This window comes from Suricata suricatta, chromosome 10 (assembly GCF_006229205.1).
Source record: "Suricata suricatta isolate VVHF042 chromosome 10, meerkat_22Aug2017_6uvM2_HiC, whole genome shotgun sequence".
NCBI classification, from domain to species: domain Eukaryota; kingdom Metazoa; phylum Chordata; class Mammalia; order Carnivora; family Herpestidae; genus Suricata; species Suricata suricatta.
This window is the reverse complement of record NC_043709.1, coordinates 130865415-130888531: the sequence shown is the minus strand read 5'-3', so window position 1 is coordinate 130888531 and position 23117 is coordinate 130865415. Positions and strand designations below refer to the sequence as shown.

General features: G+C 45.7%; 1 protein-coding gene across 1 annotated transcript in view; it reads left to right on the top strand.

Moving 5' to 3' along the window:
* The window catches only part of TAF3 (TATA-box binding protein associated factor 3), a 150360-nt gene that overhangs the window by 2846 nt on the left and 124397 nt on the right, over positions 1–23117 (top strand). Inside the window, exon 2 of the mRNA XM_029955160.1 lies at positions 2530–2772. Within this exon, the coding sequence (XP_029811020.1) occupies positions 2530–2772 (243 nt within the window). The remainder of the gene's footprint in view (positions 1–2529; positions 2773–23117) is intronic.

The following is a 23117-nucleotide window of genomic DNA, read 5'->3' as shown; positions in this document are numbered from 1 at the left end:
CTGAAGTTAAAGCAAGCATCAGAAGTGACTACCAGTTCAACAAATAATGCATTTTAAAATTCCCCACGCATGGGCAGGGCAGGTGTTTCCCTGTGCACTGTGTTATGTATTAAATACGTGCATGTGCACTGAAAGTAGGTTCGAAATATTTCAGAGTGACTCTTCAAGACTAGCACTTGTCACTTACCAGTCGCCTGGTATAGGCAGTAAACCCTAAAGGACTGAGGTACAGGAGAGGTGGGTGTGGGCTGTGGCCTGGGGTAGGATTACTCCTGGGGAAGGCTGAGATTTGAGTTGAGCTGGCAGCTCATTTGTCCAGAGGGGGAGCGGATGCCAGGCCAGAGAAGAGCATAGCCTAAGACGTCCAGGTCAGATCGGGCGTGACCGGGGTGCCCAGGAGGTGGCCAGCCTGACCCGTGTGGCCAGTTCATTCGGAAGGTGTTATAGGAAAACGTAAAGCAGAGTGAAATCCGGCTTGGTGGGGGGACTTCAAGGGAATGGAAATGTTGGTGGGGAGCACTGCATGCTTCCCGGGACAGAAACTGTGGTGAAAGTAAGATTTTAAGAAAATGGTGCTCTCGGGCGCCTGGGTAGTTCAGTTGGTTAAGCAACCGATTTTACAGCTCAGGTCATGATCTCACAGCCGGGCTCTGTGCTGACAGCTCAGAGCCTGGAGCCTGCTTTGGAATCTGGGTCTCCCACTCTCTCTGCCCTCCCCAACTCGTGTTCTGTCTCTGTTTCTGTCTCTGTCTCTCTCTCAATCTCTCTCTCTCTCAAAAATAAATAAATATTGAAAAAATGTTAAAAAACGAAAGAAAATGGTGCTGTCATTGAGTGCAAGAGAGACTCCAGTGAGAACTGGAAACTGAATGAGAGAGCGATGATAGGAGTAGAGATAATGAAAAATTCTGAAATCAGTGGCCCCAAACGGTGGGGAGTGGGGTTGAAGGTAGGGGGGAGAGGGGAGAACCAGAAGGTCTTGGGTTGAAATCGCAAAGCACATGGGCAAATTCAAGATGATCATTTCTTCTGGACTGAGAGTAAGAAAGCTTTTCATAGGAATCTAGAAGAGTTGAAGTGCATATTGATGTCGTTAAGAGGAAGAATGAATATTAATTTTATTTATCCCTTCTATTTTCTGCATCGTGGAAGTAACTGACCCCTACTTGTAGCAAAATTCAAAGACTACCGAAGTGTTTGAAGTTAGAAGTGAAAATCTCCTGCTTCCCTTCCTCTACATGGTAGCACTCAGTCCCTTAAAGTGTTAACAGTTGGATGGATATCCTTCCAGAACTTTCTTGTGTAGGCATGAGCAAGCAAGTGTCTAATTTTTATAAACTTTGGGTTATTTTCATTTTGCAGCATGATCTAATTTCAGACATACTGAGTTTGAGGTGATCATAGATTTCAGTAAAATAAACAAACAAAGAAACCACTTTTGTAAAGAGAACCTCACCTTAACTTTGTATCCTGTCTTCTAATGACATTTAAATTGTATCTATAAATTATCTTTATGATCTAACGTGTTTTCTGTAAATTTTCTTGGATCTGAAAACTTGATTCGGTGGCATATAGTAGTCTCGCCTCCTCTGTGGGGGATACATCCCAAGACCCCCAGCGGGGGCCTGAAACCACGAATGGTACGGGACCCTATGTATGCTATGTTTTTTTTCCTGCATATACATATCTGTGGTGAAGTTTAATTTATAAATTAGACACATTTAAAGAGTTAACAACAGCAACTAATAATAATTAGAATTATAATCATATCTTATAATTAAAGTTATGTGAATGATCTTTTCCTTTCTCTCAAAATACCTGAGTGTCCTGCACTCACCCTTCTTCTTGTGGTGACATGAGATGATAAAATCGTCCGTGATGAGGCGCAGTGAGGTGAATGTCCTAGGTATTGTCATAGGGGTGAGGCTGTTCCTGACCTTCTGATAAGTTGGAAGGATGAGCATCTGCTTCCCGGCCGCACTGACCGCGGGTAACCAAAACCGGAGAGAGTGCAACCCGGCATGGGGTGGGGGGCGGGGGTAGGAACCAGGGCTGCTCACCCCACAGGTACTTACTGTGCGCCCGCCATATGCCAGCCACTGTGTTAGGGTCCCGAGAGGCATCAGTGAACGGTGGTGCAGGCATAATGGACATCCGCTCCACACGGTGTGCTGGACGTTGGATAGACAAATAGTAACAGTAACATTACTGGGCGTTTGCATTTTGTCAGCGCTGTTCCTCCGCCAGCCACTCGGGACACGTATCCTGTGCTAGCTGACAGTTCGTGCGAATGACCCGGCACGATCAGATCAGACTTCAGGCCGACTTTAAGAATCACCTTTCCCACATGTAAATGATACGAGGTTTTCTTTAAAATCTATTAAATTCTTTCCCCCAAACTCTTAAATGTATATACTATATTTGACTCTGAGCTACTTATTAACGTAACACTTTTCTTAATATTAAAATATATATATATTCATGGAATATTCTTGAAATAATTTGCATGGCTTTTTGACTTTGTTCCAGATGGCCGAACAGACCCAATTTTGGATGACGTCGGTGAGGCTTTCCAGCTTATGGGGGTTAGTCTCCACGAACTAGAAGACTATATTCACAATATTGAACCTGTCACTTTCCCACATCAAATTCCTTCATTTCCTGTCAGTAAGAACAATGTACTTCAGTTTCCTCAACCCGGAAGTAAAGATGCAGAGGAGAGAAAAGAATACATTCCTGATTACATGCCACCCATTGTGTCTTCACAAGAAGGTTTGTGATTTCGTGTTTGTTTGTTTCCTACCGCCCATCTGCTGTCTCAGTGGGTTTTTCGTCCTCTTGGTTTTCTTGACTGGATTATATAAAATGCTGTTGCCAACATATAAATTCTAGAAATGTAATAAAAATATTTTAATGTTATTTACAAATTAGTCCAACAGTGAAGCCAGCGGAGACTTGCAGGGGTGGAACGAGGCAGAGCAGTGGCCCGGGCAAGGCTATGTCTGAGGAGGCATTTGTTTCCTCTGTAAATTTTAAGTCGGGAACAACGGACCGGATCATAGAGAGAAGCTCTTCAGTACACGCGTTATATGGGAATGGGGTATTAAATAAGTCAGAACATCTTTGCAGCATAGAGGAAAATTGGGGTAGTTCTTCTCCTCACCCCATTCTTAAAAATGTGAGTTGGATGATCTAGGAACAGTGAGTGAATACTCGATAGTGTTACACGGTGTTTGCTCCAGTTTTAAAGGGTGAGTAGAAGTGTCTGTTGTTTGCCCATCTGGCATTTTTGATGAGAAAGTTTCACAGCTAATCAGGCCGACGAGTCGATCACTGCCGAGCCCCTTCTCCCTGCGTGGTTTTACACGGTGACCGTTTAGGCTCACCAAGTTTCTAAAGAGACACGTAAGTAATTCGTGGTCTCATGCAGGTCGATACACAATATTCTTTCTTGTAAAAATGGAAAAGCTGCAGTTCGTTCCCTTTTTATTTTCACATTTATACCATTTTACCGGCAATGCCCCAAGGCTCCACTTTCTTGTAGTTCACTTCTCATAACCTCCCGTCCCACGTCAGTAGCATTTTGGAGTGTGACCCATCTGTTTCATGGGCTGCTTTAAACTTGGAATCGCTGTTCGACAGTCTGTGTGCCAGTGTTGTCTCCGTTGAAAAGCTGGGCAAAAACTGGCCCTCCACCGGAGAAGTTTATTGTGCGTTGGTGTGCGGGCATCACACACCCCGGATCTTGGGTGCGTCGGACCCACCAAAGAGTGCAGGCGCTGTAATGAACTGTGTTGAGCATAAAGCACCTGTGCGTGGTTGTGGCTAGCCATGGACGGGTGAAAGTTTAGATAGGGAGGTATCATACTTTCTCTTTTCTATTTTTCTCTTTTTCTCTTTCAAAGTTTTTTATCATTTATTTCAAGAAAGAGAGAGCACAAGCAGGGGAGGGGCAGAGGTGGGTGGAGAGAGAGAATCCCAAGCAGGCTCCTTGCTGTCATTATAAAGCCCCTTCCCAGGCTCAAACTCACAAACCATGAGATCACAACCTCAGCCAAAATTAAGAATTGGACTCTTAACCCACTGAGCCACCCAGGCACCCTGGAAGGAGTCATAGTTTTCTGATGTGAGTTGCTTGGGAAGTTGACTTTGCTTGTCAGCAGAGCATGTCTCTGCCACGTGGTCTGGGGGACTTAAGGCCACTAGAAGCAGGAATCGGTATCACCAGTCTCGGTGTCACAAAGCGAGCCTTGCTTCAGTGTTCTCGAACCAAGTTAGATCTTGAACTTAGAAACCTACACATGCATCTCAGTCATCCTAGCTACCCTTAGTAACTGCTTAAAATTCTGTCTCCTCCTCACCTCTAAGTTTCTTCGTATTACCTTTGAGGAAATCTTACTCTTTACGTATAATCTCCACAGAAAGTCTGTCTCTATAAACCCCTCCTTCCCTCATAGCAGTGTCTTTGATCTTAGAAGCCGGTGTTTGTTACGTCTTCTCGAAGCATATATTTGTTTACTATAAAAATACAACAAATGCATTCAGTATCAGCGTTATCAAGGGCGGGTTTCTTAGGGAGAGACCCTGATGCAGCTGGATTGCAGAGAATTCCATTTTCGCGTCCAGGCAGCTCATGAATATCAAGTAGGCCTGGAATTTCCTTCTTTGCTGTTGTCTCTGGTATGATTTATTACACATCCTAGACACCTTCATGAAAGCAGTGCGTAGGCCCTGATATGTCCTCTTGTGCTGTAAGAGTCATCTTTGAGTGGCTCTGAAATTTTTAGCTGAAAGGCCAGCTAGAGGCACATGAAGTACAACATTTGGAATTGTGCTCAGAAAACGTGAGCTGGAATCCTGCACTGGGAGAGAAGTCAGGGTGTCCTACAGGAGGAAACTCACGGAGCGACGCTGATGTAAATGACTGGCACCCTAGTGATTGTCCAGACGATTTGGGGATCACGAGCTGGGCACCGGGCACGCGCGGCCTGGGGGGCCGGCCGGGGCTTCCGTGCATGGTCAGCTGGCGTGATTCTGCTCCATTTAAAACATTGTGGGCCATTTTCTCTGTGCCTTTTAGAGCCCTTAGTATTCATTTTGTGGTTTACATATCTTTCTGTCTCCTTTTATACCTCCTATTTAATAAATTGCTTAATTTTTTTCTGGCCTTTTACACAATTCGGTCTCAGATGGACATTTGATTCATCTTAATCCATGATTAAGGTTCTCCATTGGTCAATGCATGACCTGCATTTCTTCACCTGGAGAGTTACTGAGTCATTTCTAATAACGTAATAAGCGTAATCAAGCTCACTACTGAAAACTAAGTGCAGGACTTTGGTAATAATCAACACTTAACGACTTAGTCCCCCTCGTTTTGTTTTTGTATCATGCAAATGATACACAAGGAAATTCATGGTTATCGTTCTAAGTACTGCCAAGGAAATGTAACTAAGATACCAGTGAAGGAGTATGAAAAACAAAGGAGGGGCTTTAGATTCGGTTTGAAATTACTACAGTAAGTTTTTGAGTTTCTCTTCTGGATTATTTGAAGCAAGAGGAATTTTTATTTGAAGTTTCAAGCAATATAAATTATAAACACTTTAAAAGGAAAATAACATGAGCTGTGGACACTCCTTTTTCAGCTAACAATGATAGATTCTCCGCGGAACAGAAATATTGCTGATTCATAAGGTGTGCATGTGGTTCGTAAGGATGCAATAAGTGATAGGCAGGACAATAAGATGCTTATCACACCTCCTCCTCCTGCTCAGGGAAGCGACATAAAATGCAGTCCTGTGCTTACCATTTTTTAATATAGCCTTGCAAGTCAATTTAACAAATCACTTACCATCTGAAATCCCTTCCCCCCACGGGTACAGCATCTGAGAAGCTGGGATTCTAGGTCGTGGTGCAGAATGTGGGACAGATCTGTATTATCATACCTGGAATCATAGTGCTTGTTCACCAGGGGCATTGTTTTCCTCGAGAGCCACAGACAGGGCCAGACATTGGTCGCAAAGTATCATTAGCAGTGAGCTGTCAGGAGATGACCCGCTTGCTGACCCTTCACCGTGGCCGGTGGCAGAGAAGCCTTCACAGTGGGGCGCTCTGGGGAGTGTGGGGACAGGTGCTGGTGCAGGCGGCGTGGGCCCCGGGGCCGCTCAGCTGCGCAGTGCGCTGGTCATCCTACCAGGTGGCTCGGCCTCTCTGAACCCTCCGTTCATCGTCTGTCCAGTACGTTTAATAGTACTGGATCCTCGTGAGGGTAAAGTGACAGGTTTTGTGAGACATTTGGGTCAAATCGGACGTCGGACACAGACACAGTGAGTGTGCGCTCTCTTCCCATTTCGCCTTCCCCACTCTTAAGGAATTCCCTCTGCAGTTGAAATATGATACACGTCTGTGAAGTAACTCTCCAGCAAGGATGCATCTAAAACAGCGTCCGTCATGGGCTCCAGGCTGAGTGAGTGCACCCCTGATCGCGGGGCCGGGGTGGACGCCTGGCCGAGGGGTGAGTCCACGGCGGCCCGGAGATGGTGCGGGAGACGCTGATGCGGAAGGAGTGGGTTGTTGCCTGCTGTGTCCAGCTGTGTGTTCAGAAAACGAGGCCTCCTGGAAGGGTCTCGTGAGTGCACGCCGTGCTGGGACTGGCAGCGCTCCGAGGGCTGGCAGCTGTGTTTTCCCCAAGAGCACTCCCCCCTCAGCCCGCCATGCGTATTTGCAGGTTCACACGAGTTACGTGCGTTTTGCTCCCGGTTCTGTTGTGCTGAGGAGTGTCCGGAAATTGCATATTCTGCCAGAGTCATTGTTTGGTTCTTCTGAGTGGGCTCACTAGGTCGGCGGGTCTGTGAGAGTCCTCTAGGTGCTCAGCATACCCGCGTGAGGACAAGGGGACTGTAAACCAGCACCGGCTTTGCTTAGTGCGCAACTTCCCACCGTCACTCAGACTTGGTAAAGATGCTGTGATGTCGCTGCCTTTAGGGCTTTTGTTCAGGGTTTAAACATTTCTAAGTAGACTTTATTCTTGAGAATAGTCTTAGATTCACCTAAGAACCGAGAAGATAAGGACAGAGTTCCCCTATGTCCTCGACCCAATTTCCCCTATTATTTTTTTATGTTTGCTTGTTTATTTATTTTGTGTGTGTGTGTGTGTGTGTGTGTGTGTGTGTGTGCATGTGTGTGCACATGTGAGTAGGGGAGTGGCAGAGAGAGAGAATTTTGAGCAGGCTCCACACTGTCAGCACAGAGCCCAATGCAGGGCTTGAGCCCATCAACTGTGAGATTATGACCTGACCCAAAATCATGAGTCGGACGCTTAACCGACAACTCGGGGATCCTCCCCTATTACTATTCTTACCTTAGTGTGCTGCCTTTGTTATAACTAGTGAACCAGTATTGATACATTGTTATTAACTAAAGTCCATTATCTTTAGTTTTTCCCTAATGTCCTTTTTATGTTCCAGAATCCCATCCATGATGCCCATTGTTTTATTGTCATGTCTTCTTGGCTTTTGGTAGCTGTGACTTTCTCAGACTTGTCCCGTTTTCGCTGGCCCTGACGGTGTTGGGGAGTACCAGCCAGGTACAGAATGCCCCTCTGCTGGAGCCGGAGCGGTGTCTCATGCTCAGACTGGGTTGCTGGTCTTGGAGAGGAGGGTCACAGAGGGAAGGCTCCACTCTCATTACATTGTATCGCTGTGAACGTGGCTTCTCGCTGTCACGTTGGCCTTGATCACCGGGCTGAGGTCGTGTCCGTGCCATTTCTCCCCTTGGAGTTACTCTCACCCCCACCCCCCCTTTCCGTGCTTCCCCCTCTGGAAAGAAGTTGGCCTGCGCAGCCCACACATGAGGAGTTGGGAGCCACACGCCGCTCCCTGAAGGTGGCGTATCTCATAAATTAAACTCTGCTGCAGAAATTATTTGGAGCTCCTCTGATTTGTCTCTCCTCCCCCCAGGGGTTTCTACTTCTATTAGGAAGTCCTTTTAAAGAAATAAACTTTTACAAGTTGAAAATAATTAACAGAGGTAACACAAATGTGTTGAAAAATTAACTATTGCCCAAGTACAATGAAGTGTTTTTTTAATTGTATTTATTTTTGGAGAGAGAGAGTGCATGCTTGCAGAGGAGGGGTGGGGGGTGGGGGAGAAAGAGAATCCCAGGCAGGCTCTGCGCCTCCAGTGCAGAGCCTGACTCGGGGCCCGCAACCGCAAACCGTGAGATCATGACCTGAGCCAAAACCAAGAGTTGGGTGCTCAAACGACTGAGGCGCCCGGCACCCCAAACCAAGTGTATTAAGTTTAACATCAAAAGTCCTGCTCACGGTCCTTATGTTCCCGTCTCCCCGGAGTCACCTTGTTTAACAAGCACGAATCCTTCTAGATCCTTGAGACCTTGTGACTCCTTAAGTCAGAATTCTGCGTCTCTGACTCCCACCATTTCTCTCTCAGGCTGCTGCAGTCCCACTTCTGCTCCCATCCCTTTCTCGGGACAGCCCTCACTCAGGTCACCGATCACCACCTAACTCGCTGGCCTAAATGAAATTTTTTATCCTGTCTGCTCTCTTTTCGGGGAGATGTAGCTTCATGAATTATTGTAAGGCAAATACCTCTTAAGTCACGTGCCAGTTGAAGACATGAAACTACCAACTACCCTGGAAGCCCCTCCCAAGCCCGTGCCCCACTGCAGCCCCAGGCCCTCATCAGTCCCCCAGAAATGACCACCGTGCTGCCCTTGTAGGCATTGCTTCCCGCCTGTCTTTAGTCTCACCAGTGAGAGTGTGTCCCTGGATCCTCTGGCGTCACCCCCACCGCCTTACGTGGCACCTGTCTCTTCAGTCTCCGGCCATCTGCAGGTCCCCCGCACCCTTGCCCCTGCCAAATCCCTTTCTTTTTCTACCACTTACTTGTTGAGGAATCTGGGTCGTTTGACTGGAGCGATTTCCCACGGCGGGTCCTGCTGCCTGTGCGCTCGTGGCGCGGCCAGCGGGCCTTGTGCGCCGGCAGTGAGAAGCTGGCGGTTCATCAGACTCCGGTTCCGTGCCTTTGGCAAGATACGGGTACCGGCGTGCGCCTTCACTTGTTTGATGTTGGCCGTGTGGGTGCCAGAGGCACGGATGCATTAATCCCTTAGGACTTGCAAGGTTGCAATCTTCCATCACTTCGTTGTTTTTCATTCTTTCGTTAGAATCGTTTCATGAGGACAGCCACTCCCCACTGTTTAGTTACTTGGTGGTACAGCTCACTCAGGGAAAGGAAGGCGGATGCTCTTTCATTTTATATACCCGGTTTTCAAGACAATGAATTGGTTCCTTTATCATCCATAGAGGACTGATTAGTCATTTTTTTTAAATGTCATTATCAACTCAGAGATTTAAACATGTTTGGTAGGTGTCTTCCTTTACGGTACTTACCCGTATCACAACTCGACCGTCACGTCTTTGGCCACTGGCAGCTTCTTCAGTCTGGCTTCTGGATCCTTTCCAGGGATGCTAGTGTCAGTAATGTCTTTGCAACCTGGCGTATCAGAACGTTTTAGGCTTATCTTGATATTCTTGTCCCACAGTTGGAATAATTTTCCAGGGAGCCCTGGCTTCATGGGAAATGGTATTTCAAGTCCATAATCTGGGTACTGGGAGGTACTTGTTACTGGTCACTGTTTCTAGGCGGTAACTAGGAAGTAAACACGCATACTCAAAAATACACACATTGGCGTGCGGTGTGCGTGGACAGACAGATAACAGGTAGGGCAGCTCTTGAGTCCACGCAGATATTTCCAGTTCAGGTTCAGGCCTCCAGGGGGCACCCCCTGGCTCTCTGGGAGCCCCTTCCGGCCAGTCTCCCCATTGCTTCTCACTGTTTGCCCCTCTGCACAGAGAGCTACTCTTGGCCTGTGTGGCTCTGGGGGGTGGTGTTAATGGGTGCACTTTAGCCCCTGGTTATGTTGCTGCGTTTTTATACAGTTTGGGGAGATCCAACAATACCTTGCCGTGCCTGCCCCTTTCTTCCCAGGATTGCCTTCACTGAAGCTTTTTTGCTGAATTTATTGCTGTTGGGCACTTCTTGAAACTACTTTTCTTTAGAGACAAGATATCTTTTAAAAAATTTTTTTTTACTGTTTTTTATTTATTTTTGAGAGACAGAGAGAGACAGCGTGAGCAGGGGAGGGTCAGAGAGGGAGGGAGACACAGAATCCGAAGCAGGCTTCAGGCTCCGAGCTGTCAGCACAGAGCCCGACGCGGGGCTCAAACCCACGAACCGTGAGATCATGACCTGACCTGAAGCCGGAAGCCGGACACCGGATGTTACACACTGAGATACCCAAGCGCCCCGAGACAAAATATCTTTAATGCTCTATTATTAATTCACGCTCTGTGCCTTTCATGGGTTCATCTTCCCTTTCTCCCCTCCTCTAAGATGTTGTTGCTCCTAAAATTTTATTCTTGACCTACTGCTTTTCTCACTTCATAGAGTTTCAAAGTGCGATCTAATCTACTTTGATGGTTTCAACAGCCAGCCGTGTATGGTGACCCCCCAGACTGTCACCGCACTCCACCTCTCAGACTCTACGTCCGGCTGTCAGGTGGCCCTTTCCACATTTCCCACGGACACCTCAAGTCGCTATGCCAAAGGCGACACACATTTTGTCACTCTTCCTACATGTGCATTCTCTATTTTTTTTAAAATGTTGATTTATTTTTGAGAGAGTGCAAGTGGAGGAGGGGCAGAGAGAGGGCGATAGAGGAGCTGACACGGGTTCTGCGCTGACAGCAGGGACCCAAGGGGGGGCTCCAGCTCATGAGCTGTGAGAGCACCTCCTGAGCCCCCAGGCGCCCTGCCCTGTCCTCTTTCTGTTGGCGGCAACATCTAACACCCCGTCACTCAGGCTGGAAATGTGTCCCCGACCCCTTCCCGCATTCTGTTCCTTCATTCCCCATGCCCAGTCTTGCTGATTTTATTTCCTAAAAGTTTCTAAACTGCTGCCCCATCATTCACTTGTTTAAACCTTTATCTTCCGCCTGAACTATCCTTATCTTCCACAACAAACTGTTCAACAAAAAATAAGTCTATTCCACAGCGTAAAACACTTTATTAGCTTCCCGCTGCTTACGGTGACAGCCAGCAACCCTTTTTTCTCCAGGAAAACCAATAAGGCCGATGGGGAGCGAGCGCTTATTTCATTCGAAATGAAAATAGCTTTAATCATGTAGAGAAACATGTTTACTCTTACAATTTGGATTACTTACTGAATGAATAGAAGAATGCTAATGAGGATATTTGTACTGCCTTTGAGATGCCAAAATACTAATATTTGGGGGTATTTGAAAATAGAAAAATAAAGGCAGCCTTCAGATAATTAATCTTAGGTATCGCGTGATGTATTCATAAGCATTGTCTCATTTAATCTTTAAAACGGCAGATGCTGTATCATTCCCACTGTACACAAGAGAAGTAAACGTTCCAGAAAGGGGCACGTTGAGTTACGTCACCTTGGTTTACACTGTGGATTGGGAGCAGAGCTGGACTGGGACTTAGCTGATGTTACTCGGTGCCGCCGTCACGGGCACCCACCCCGTGTCCCGTCCCAGACCAGAACTGGGACTGAAGGTGGACAGTAAGGCGTCCCTTCCCGCCCACTCCTGGCTTCTCTTCCTGGTTCCCGGAGGTCTCTGCTCGGGTCAGACGCGCCTAAGCGGAGAGGTGCCTTCCTCAGGCCGGTTTTCTTAGTGGGCGGGCTGGCAGGGTTCCTTCGGGCCCCGGAGGCCAGCCAAGCCCTCATGAGGACGCCCCTGCCCTTCCCTGACACTCAGCTGCTTCCCCTGTTTCCTTGCAGCGCTGGGGGCAGGGCTCTGGGCCACGTTCGCTCTGTGACCAGGGTCGCTTCCTGGAGGCACTGCATGGCTTGTTTTCCCCAGTTCGACAGCAGTTGAGCTGAAGGGTTGCACCTGAAGTGCTGTCAAGGGCTGATATGTGGTGACTTGTGTGTGATGTTCTAATCAGTTCCCTTGTGGAAATCTAAGGGCCCTCTCAAATCAGACTTCTGTCCAGTTTGCATGGTAGTTTCCTGCCCCTCGTAGCGTCAGGCTTTCATCTCCAGAATCACAAACTTGCCTTTACTTCCCCAAAGAAGCTGTGGCCATGTCGTACTCAGGTGATCCGGAGCTCCCCGCCCTCGCCGCGCTGCTGTGGGGCCGTGTAGCACGCGTCTCCACCTCCTACTCCATGAGTCACTGGTTTTGTTGGTGTCCAGGGCTTAGCCCGGGCCTGCTTCCTCCTTACCTCCTGCACTCATCCTGCAGTCCGCCTTTTATTGCACAAACCTCAAGTCCGGTGACGTGCCCTGGAAGATAAATTCAGGACACGGACAAAGTTACCGCTGTCCGCAGGGAATTTTCTTCAGGATGACAGGGAAGCTGTCTCAAAACGTAACCTGTCTCTGCTCCGTGGCAGAGGTGACAGTCCCTTCCAGACTCCTTAGTCTTAGTGTCACCTATGACCCACATATCATTCTCAGAACACAGGTGTGAAAACAGAAAGGTTTGTCTTGTGACTCTCCAAGGTTTTCTTTCTTCCTTTTAGATTGGCCTCTTGAGTCTGGTTACTTGAAAAAAAATCATATTTTGATAACATCTTATTTGATTTTTTTTTACTCGCAGTTCTTTTCCTGCTTATTATTATTATCCTTAGAAATGGTTTTTATCTATACTATAAGGATGAAAGTAGGTGTTTTTGTCCCCAATTTTTTTAATACTTATTTTTGAGAGAAAGAGAGAGACAGAGAGGGAGGGGCAGTGAGAGACAGAGACAGAATCTGAAGCAGCTCCAGGCTCCGAGCTGTCAGCACAGAGCCCAACACAGGGTTTGAACTCAAGAACCGTGAGATCATGACCTGAGCTGAAGTCGGATGCTTACCTACCTGACTGAGCCACCCAGGCGCCCCAGATTAAAGTAAGTTTTTAAAAAAAATATGGGTATTTCTGGCTGTGGATTCAAACCAGCAAAATAAGCTCTGAGGTAGAGATGTTTACATTTCAAAAAAGAATAAAAGTACCATCATACCCAGATGTGACAGACTGTAATTTATAGCTGACTTGGTCACATTTCTCTTCCATACTTCAGTTTTTTTTTTCTGTAAACTGTCTGAATTTATAAAACTAAGAACACATTTCCAATATTACAGTAAAATAATTTTCATGTTTCTAAATCAACAAAATAATCTTTTAAGATGTTTTAGGAAAATTAAGTATTTTAATATTTGACTTACTGTTTTCCCCTTGTAGGCATCTAGGACAACAACAAAAAAAGATTTTGTGTATTTTTCCCTAGATTTTAAAATCTCCAGAAGTTTTACATCTCTCTTATCCACAGTTATAGTATTTTGGAAAATTTCCCACACTAACGTACGTGTGTGTGTGTGTGTGTGTGTGTGTGTGTGTGTGTTCAGGGAGGGAGGTCATCAGGCATCGGGCAATAGATGTTATGTGGCTGACTTGGTGTAAGACCCCAAAGTTAATGCGTCAGTGACAAGGTAGGGTTTATTTTGTCTTGCTTCCCTGAGTTTGAATCTTCTCAGGACAGCATAGTAATTGCATTTTATTTAACTAATTACCTGCTCTAAGTACATAGAACTTTCCTGTTTCTTTTTGTTCTTTAATTTTTTATGTTTATTTATTTATTTTGAGAGAGACAGAGACAGCACAAGTGGGGGAGAGGGAGGGAGAGAGAGAGAATCCCAAGCAGGCTCCGCACTGTCAGCGCAGCGCCCAATGTGGGGTTCAGACTCACAAAACGGCAAGATCGTGACCTGAGCCGAAACCAAGAGTCTGATGCTTAATCGACTGAGTCCCCCAGGCTCCCCAGAACTTTCCTATTTCTGTTAAAGAGATAGAAAACTGTTTCCTTCATTTACAGTGCCTGTATACTGATCTTGTGCCACTGGTGCTAAAGGGAATCAAAATCACGTTTTCATTCATTCGTGCAGCTGTGGGCAGTCTGCTGTGTGCCAGGCGGGTTGCTTATTTCTGGAGATACAGAGGCAGGTGAAAAAGAAAGTGCCTCTTTTCCCTCCTAGAGCTTCCAGTCTATGTGGAGAATGAAAGATTGGGCTAATATTTACATAGGATTTCAAATTATAATATGGGCTATCTGCCCAGTATTCTGTAAGGACTGAGGGAATCCGTGGTACTTTTCAGTAGCTGGGACAAGCTGATTTGGTCAGTAAATCCTGGTGGCTGTGAGAAGGATGGACGAGAGAGAGAGAGAGAGAGAGAGAGAGAGAGAGAGAGAGAGGGAGAGAGGGAGAGAGGGAGAGAGGGAGGGAGGGAGAGAGGGAGGGAGAGAGGGAGGGAGAGAGAGAGGGAGAGAGGGAGGCCATGGGAGAAGTGGTGTTGATGAGCTTGTCATAATCGTCCGGGGGAAAGATGTGAATTCTGGTGGGCGCCCGAGAGGCGCAGAGGCAGGGCCCCATCTGAGAGCTGTCGGGTGGACGGGATTTGGTGATAGACGGTGGAGAACATGACGGAGGGAGGAGCCAGGGTTTCCTGCTTGGGAGACTGGGTGGGGAACCCAGATATCTGGGTCTTAAATGGATGCGCCCGAGCAGGAGTTAAAATTGAGAATGGATCTCGGATCCTTCAGGCAATGGCCTAACATAACTGCGTATTTTGAAAAAGAGGAATAGGGTAGAGTTCAAGACTGTGTAATCCGTCATGAACCTGAGACGCAGCGCAGACGGTCTTGCCTGTTCAGGGCAGTGGATTCCCTTCCTTTAAAAAAGGCAAGATTTACTTATGGCAGATCTTACTGTTACTACTACTGGTTTACTTATGGCAAATGTTCCCACTCTGTCAGGCACCGTCCTGGGGGTACAAAGGCTCCCATTCACTCACCTCAGGTTCAGGGGGTATTTTCGACCATGGCCCTGTTTGTCTTTGTAGGATACCGACTTAATGTTCTTTGAGTTCTAGGAACAGAAATTGCTGGAAAACACTTAACATCCGTTTTTTTTTTTTTATTAAAAGATTAAACATTAAGTTTTTGTGTATTCAGGACTTGAAGTTATGTACAACATTTGTAGAGGGAAGCCTGACGTTCCCTTTCGTCACACGATGTTTGACTTCCAAAAATTTGTAACTTGATATCTCATTGAACTATGACAGTTCAAAGCCTTTCTTTTTTTTTTTTTTTTTTTACTGTCACCCGAGTGTAGTATGCGTACTCACTTTCCCCCTCTCCTGGTTGCCACATTTATAAAATGGGAAGAGTACCCAACGTTGGATTGTTACAAACGAAGGAGAAAGATGCCATCTCCTATGGTAGGTCGTCAATGTGATCTTCTTCGAACCCGCCACATCTGCGGTTTTCCTGAAGTTCTCAGCGCCTAGTATAATGGCGATCATACCGTTCTATCCGGGGTGCAGTCACATTTGTGAGTGTGTCCACCCTAGTGCTGTCCGTGGGGATCCGACCTGGTGTGTGGAGTGCTGTGGCACAGAGTGGGTCGGTTCTCCGCCCAGGGGGCTTCCCTGCGCTCCGCTGCAGCGAGGCCTTGTTCCAGCAGGCATGGGGTCGCTGACCCTGAAGACCTCCGCGTAGCTGAACATTGTATACCACTGGTTAGCTTTGAGGGAAACAGAAGGAAGCCTGCGGATGTGCAGTTTGTACTGGCCATGTCTCTACGATTATCTTTCAAATTTCTGAATGTCCTCCGTTGTTTTTTAATGATAAGACTTTAGTTTACTGATCTACATTTAATAACTTTGACTCAACTTTTTCTAACCCTTAGACATACTTGAGAATCTCATTTTGGGTAATACTTGACTGTAGTTATTTGCATCTCATTTTACCACAGCAGTAATTTTCGTCTTTCTTTTGTTGTGAGCATCGTGATGTTGTGTGATGGTGTTTAATTGTCTCTGTTTTGTGCTGATTCACTGCCATGTGCACAGTCAGCGCTCATTAATTATTTCTCATTCATGTAGCCAGACTAATTTAAACTTGTTAATTCACTTTTATCAAGTATTAGTAGTAAAAAGTAATGTTTAAATATACTGAGCGATGTTTAATTATTATCTATTTTATTCTTGCTGGAGATTTCTGCAGCCTAAAGAATGTTGATTTCTTTTTTTTAATTCGAAAGTGATTACAGTTCAGTAGGTGGCACTCTTTCCTTTTCTGTTAGTGTTAATGAATATCCGATTAAATGCCAAAAAAATGTTTCAGTCTTAAGAAAAAATGTAACAAGTTAAAACCCTTGCTGGCTTCTTTGAGAAAGAAAAATAACAGCTGCGTTAATAATTTCACTTCCGTACAGTTTTGTTAGAGCAGTTACATACAAACATATTTAATATTTATTTTCCTTAAGGAAACTTTTGTACCCAGAGAAGAATTCCTTTTATCAGTTATCTTTTCTGAAACTAGATTTTCCTTTTAAAAATGTGAAATTATTATCCTTTAGTATCTACTTTCCTTCCAGGGTTTGATTTTTAAACATGATCTTCAAAGCCTCACTAGAGGATACTCAATTTGAAACTGAAAGCACTTTCCCTGGCTTAATGGAGCAGTTTTCCTGATTTTTCACTGTGTTCGTCCCCTTTTTAGTGATGAAGAGAATATTTGGTTAGTTCAGATATTAATACAATTTTCTTTTACTCTTTTTATTCAACATTATTTGTGTTCTGCTCTTTTAACTTAATGTTTTTGTTGTGTGTTTTCCTTTTCTCTATGCATTTTATAGCTACTATTTTTTAAGAACGTATACCTTAATTTTCTTAGTCATTCTTTTACTTCGAGACACTTTTAAGTTTTTAAATATTACAGTCTTTTTGGTTTTTCTCATTTGTATTATTTCCTTAGGATAAATTCCCAGGGTATCTGTGTAAAAGGTATACACAGACTTATGGTTTTGATATGTATTACATGTTGCTTTTCACAAGAATTACATCATTTTCTGATGCCATAATAAATGTATATGATACCAGTTTCCTGGCATCTCATTGGAATTGAAATTCAAAGTTTAGTTCGTTTGCTTGTTTTTTACAAATTAGATTAAACACCTTTTAAAGGGTTCATTTGATTTAAAAGTTTTTAGTTGAACTATAAAACCCCCTGCGGGCACATCACCACTATTATTACCGCGCTGTAGACGTAGCCTCCAAGACTGTGTATGTGTGTGCGTGCGTGTGCGCACATACTCGTTTTAACATGTTTAATAATAGTATATAATTTTACATCCTATAATTCTTCACTACCACTATGCTATTCCCCCACTATGCTAGCCATTAAATTAAATACCTTCTGTTTGCTAGACAGTAGGAGTGAGCAGGAAATGTATCAATAGACCTGAGTGGTTTGGTTTGGGTAGTTCTGTCAGTCCTGGTAGGGTGCGCCCAAACAGTGTGGAGCTGATGCAACGTTCTTCGGTGTTGGATTTCATACGCTGAGTGAATATCTGTGAATATAGGCCTCACCGAAGTGAGCTATTCAGAGAGAGAGCGATAGTGGGAGAGGTCTCCTCTGAAATAAAGATGAAGAGGATCATTCCGCACCGCTAGACAGTCTTTATAAGCATTGTTTTAAAAGACTGTTTGATGGGCTACCCCCAGGTGCCTCAAGAATCTATCAGAGAAGACTGGAAACTACTTTTATTTTTATTATTATCCATAATTTTGTTACTATACGGTGCAGTATTGGTTTTCAAGAGTAGAGCCCTGTGATCCATCACACACCCGGCGCTCACCCCAAGTGCCCCCCTTCATGCCCATTCCCCCATCTGCCCATCCCCCACCCCCCCCTCCTTCAACCCTTCGTTTATTCTCCACTCTTACGAGTCTCTTGCGGTTTGTTTCCCTTTCCTCTCTGTTTTCCCCCCTTCACATATGTTCATCCATTTTGTTTCTTAAAGTCCAGATATGAGTGAAATCATATGATATTTGTCTTTCTCTGACTGACTTATTCTGCATAGCATATACATTTTAGCTCCATCCACATCATTGCAAATGGCAAGATTTCACGTTTTGATGGCTGAGTGATACTCCATTGTATGTATACCACACCTTCTTTATCCCTTCATCTGACGATGGACATTTGGGCCGTCTCCACAGTTTGACTAGCGTTGGCATTTTATTCTACATTTAGGTTGTATTGAAGACCGTTGAAAAAGAGAAAAACTGACATGCTTTACAGTTATTAGACAAATCAAACATGAATGTCGAGATAGCAACATTTCTGGCCTCTGGTGATGATGATGGAGACGAAGGAGGAGAAGTAAGGAGAGGAGAGGGAAGTAGTTCACTGTATAAAGGAAATCCCAGATTCTGGGTCTTCAGATAATAATGTGCTCAACCAGGGGCGCCTGACTCTGGACTTGGCTCAGGTCTTAATCCCAAGATCGTGAGATTGAGCCCCACATCAGATTCTCTCTCTCTGCTTCTGCCCCTCTCCCCAGCTCCATCTCCTTCTCTCTCTAACCGCCCCCCCCTCAAAAAAAAAACAAAAAACGTGCCCAATGAATTTTCAACTCAGAATGGACAACTGAACAAGATCTCTCAGGACGGATAAGGAAATGGTTTTCTTGCTCAGTTGGTCGGTCATCAGGCAGGGCTGCATGATGCAGTCCTTTTGTTTCGGACCCAAGGCCGCTTTGCTAAAAGGATGTGTGACAGTATTTTTTCATATTTCATGCTCTTGCGCACTAAATTTTACATACTACAAAGGGTTGCTGTGTTTAAATTCCTCCTACTACTTCTAATAAACTAGTTTTCACTGTCCTTTAATTCTTGCTCCCGTAAATTGTGTGTAAAATGACTTAAATGTAAAGATTCCATTGGACCCAGATGTCAAATGGTAATAGCTGTTTCTCCTGATGTGCTGAGGGTTAAAGTAAGAAATATTTGTCAGATTTAATGGCACTGTTACATTTTAACACGTCTTTTTAGTGTGCAACCCTAATTACGTCCGACAGACACACTTGGGAATAGCTAGCAGGAAATGGGAGCCCTGGCCCAATCAGCAGTGGGATGGGGACCGCAGGAAGTCCCAGCGCCGTGGTGCAGGAGAAAAACTCACTTTTCATTTCCTCTCCCGCGCGTCGCGTTCAGATTAACTTTAAAGGCGCCTGGGCTGTAGGGTGGAGACGCGTCTGGAGCGAGGGGTACCTGTGTGCGGAGCCCGGCCCAGCAGGCGCCTGGTCCTCGGGCGCAGCCCTCTCCGGGCCCTTGGCGGCGCTGGGTATCCTGTTGCAAGTTAAATACGAAACAGGGATGCGGGCTCAGGTTAGCCTTTAAGGAGGTCTTCAAGTTCAGCTTCCAGTGGACTTGGGCGCGGCCTTCAGGCTGCTGTTGTCGGGCAGGAGAGGAGGGCTGTGACGGCCGCACTGTGACGGAGGAGGACGCTGCAGGAAGGCCCGCACCGGTGCGGGTGCGTGTGCTGCACGCCTGCCCCCTCCCTGGTCCTGGGCGGCGGGCCGCCAGGGTGGGGGTTCACGGCTGCGGCCCCGCCGCCCTGCACGTTCACAGATGTTGACTGTTTCAACACGTGCTTCACAGTAGGGGCTTTTTGGAGGCTCTGTGTTTTCAACTTTGTCTTTCCCGACTTGAGTAACAAAAAGTAATGTGTGGTGAGTTTATAACAGCTTGAGGGACAAACAGCCGAACTCGAGCTGGTGAAAGCTCGGAAACCACAGCGACACATAGGTGGCCTGACTTGGGGCCCCGCAGCCTTTTGCCGGCACTCCCCACCCCGATCCAGTTACTCCCGGGGGCTGGTGCTGTCCTCGTTCCACAGGTGGGCAGGCCGGACGGTAGGCATGACAGCTCACCATTCCGACCACACACTGGTCACTGCGGGTCACTGCGGGTCACTGCGGGTCACTGCAGGTCAGGGTTGAATCCAGGCACTTTGACTCCAAAGCACTAGTTGCTTGGGGTTTTTTACTGAATGAGTTTTGTACTTAAATTCTGTGTCTACAAGTGATATTTCCGTTTATAAGGTTGAAAACTTCATTAGGAAGATTTTAGATACATTATGGCACTTTTATCCTGTAGTTCTTGGCTTTCTAGGAAGACTTGGGGCTGTTGCAAGGGGCATGTGATTTCTATTGTGTAAAGCATCATACGTAAGCTAAACAAAAAATATATACAAATGTCTATATACATACATCTATAAATAACTATTTTTTTATGTTTATTTTTTGAGAGAGAAAGAGAGAGAGAGCATGAGCAGGTGAGGGGCAGAGAGAGAGGGAAACACAGAAACTGAAAAAGGCTCCAGGCTCTGAGCTGTCTGCACAGAATCTGACACGGGGTTCAAACTCACGAACTGTGAGGTCATGACCCGAGCCTCAGTCGGATGCTTAACCGATCGAGCCACCCCAGTGCCCCACATAACTATTTTAAATAACAGTTGTTATGGCTCATAATATACAAATTCATCTAGTATAGCTTAGTCCATAGCTTTCTGTTATTATATACTTCCCTGATTAACACGTAGTAAAATTACAACTATATTGTTGGGGCATGTGAAATCTTGGTAGTTTTGGGGTTTGTGAAACCCTTTGATGTTAAAACAGGGGTTACTCTTTATTAGAAATGATTGAGAACCATTGGATGGCTGTACACGATTTGCCCAACATTTGGATGCCCGTCACCTGACGAACCGCTGGTTGGGCCACGGTAAATTGCACAATGACAACAACGATGAAACTCAGCGTTATTTTCTATTCTTAATGATGTACCTAGAGATTAAGTCTTCGCTGTGTTTTAATTAAGAAGCATACGTGACAGTTACTACTCTGTTCATTGATTTGCTCTCATGAATGAGAGCGTTCGTTTTATTTTGGAATTGAGGCTACTCCTGCTGTCAGCTTGGGGAAGTCATATGTGGGAGGCAGAATTCATACTATAAATTCAAAGTTAAAAATTAACACTATTTTTTAAATTTTTTTTAGTCTTTATTTTTGAGAGAGAGAGAGCACAAGCAGGAGAGGGAGACACAGAATCTGAAGCAGGCTCCAGGCTCTGAGCTGTCAGCACAGAGCCCGATGCAGGGCTCGAACCCAGGAACCGTGAGATCATGACCTGAGCCGAAGTCGGCGGCTCAACCGACTGAGCCACCCAGGCGCCTCCAGAATTGACACTGTTTAAAATATTGGCTTGACAATACATATTCACTTATTACATTTATTCCGCACATAACTTACGGATCTCTGGTTATGTGGGCCAAGCACTCTGTGAACACAGAAAATACACAAGTGAGGAAAACGGCCTAAAATCCCTGACCTATGGAGCTTATACTCTACTGAGTGGAGTAGATAGGAATAAACTTAGCAAAATAAGTGAACTATATGGTATATTGGGAAAGTCCTATGAGAAGAAATAGAGCGTTGCAAGGGGAAATGAAGATGGCAGGGTTGGGGAAGACAGTTGCAGTTAAAAATATGGTAGAGGCAAGGGCGCCTGGGGGGCTCAGTCAGTTAAGCGGCCGACTTCGGCTCAGGTCATGATCTCACGGTTTGTGGGTTCGAGCCCATCATCATGCTCTGTGCTGACAGCTCAGAGCCTGGAGCTGCTTCGGATCCTGTGTCTCCCTCTTCTCTGCCCCTCCCCTGCTCACACTCTGTCTCTCCATGTCTCTCAAAAATAAATAACATTAAAAAAATGTTTTTCAATATGGTAGGTAGAAAGGAACACCAAGCACAGATTGAAAGGGGACGCGGGGCCCCTCTGCAGAAAGAGTGCTCAGCAGGGAAGCGGATCCGGTGTGAAACGCAGAACAGGGCACGTGGCTGGTGCACTTGACACGGGGCCAGCATGACTGGTGCAGAGCGGCGCTGGAGGGCACAGTGTTGGGAAGGGCGCAGGAAGCCACAGGAGGTACCGCCCTGAGAGGCCTTGTGCTCACTGGGAGATGTATTTTCAGTAAAATAGATAGCCATAGCAGCCGTTCAGTATTTTTAATAATTTTGGTGGCAGTGTTTATTTTTGAGAGAGAGACAGAGCAGAGCAAGCAGGGGAGGGCAGAGAGAGAGGGACACACAGAATCCAAAGCAGGCTTCATTCAGGCTCCGAGCTGTTAGCACAGAAATGAAAAACCATAGTAGCAGAAATAAAACAAAAAAGCTCAGTAGAGAATTAGAAGGTAAAGTATTGAAAGCAGAGCAAAAAAGGTTTTAAAAGAGAAAAAAGAGTTTTTAAACAGTGTAGGAGCTGTCCAGGAGGTCCACCATCTGAATAACCCAAGTTTCAGGGAAGAGGCCTGCAGACAGTGACCGACCCAGTAGTGTTGAGCGCTGTCAGAGCCACGTTGTGTCCTAATTTATTTCTTTCTCAATGAAACCTGGGCTCCCTGGAAACACGGCTGTTTCCAAGTCTGGGCAGGATATCTACACAGTGTTCTGGAACCTCTTGTCTTCCACATAGCAAGAAAGCTACCAACAACCGCTAGGGTAGTGTCAAAATGCCTCAGGGAGCCTGGGTAAAGAGGGTCCCATTCACTGGTGTCCTGGCGCTTCACAACTCCTCACCTGTGCCCAGAAAGAGAGAGGAAGGAATGGAGGGAGGGAGGGGGGAGGGAGGGAGACAGAGATAGACAGACAAACAGACAGAAAGAAAGGAAAATGCATTCACAAGTGTATTATAAATCTGACTAACATAAAAATGTGTGGTACACAATTTCCAAACAGGAACAGTAATCACTGCTCTCTGTTGTAAGCTCCGTGTTGCCGGCTGGTTTCCACAGGCGCTCTTGCTGACGCAGCTGACCTCCTAGATTTGTGACCAACCTGTAGTTGTAGCTGAGAAGCGAGCGCAGTTCCCTCATGAGTGCTGGTCGGTTGGCATTTCCTCTTATGTCGATGAGGAAGACAGAGTGAAACAACACATGTGTATGCTGAAACGTGACTCATGTAGTGGGAATAGGAGAGACTTCTTTGGTGAGTTGGGTAGTGGTTTCTGAATTCTGGAAGAATTTTTTTCCCATTTTTTGGTGCTGTTTATAATGGAATGGCAATAGGCATAACATGCTCTTCAATTTAACCTGCATTTCAACATGTTCTCCGTCACTTAAGTCTAGACAATCAATAAATCAGTCTGTGTTTGTGTAGCATATACGCATTTCCATGA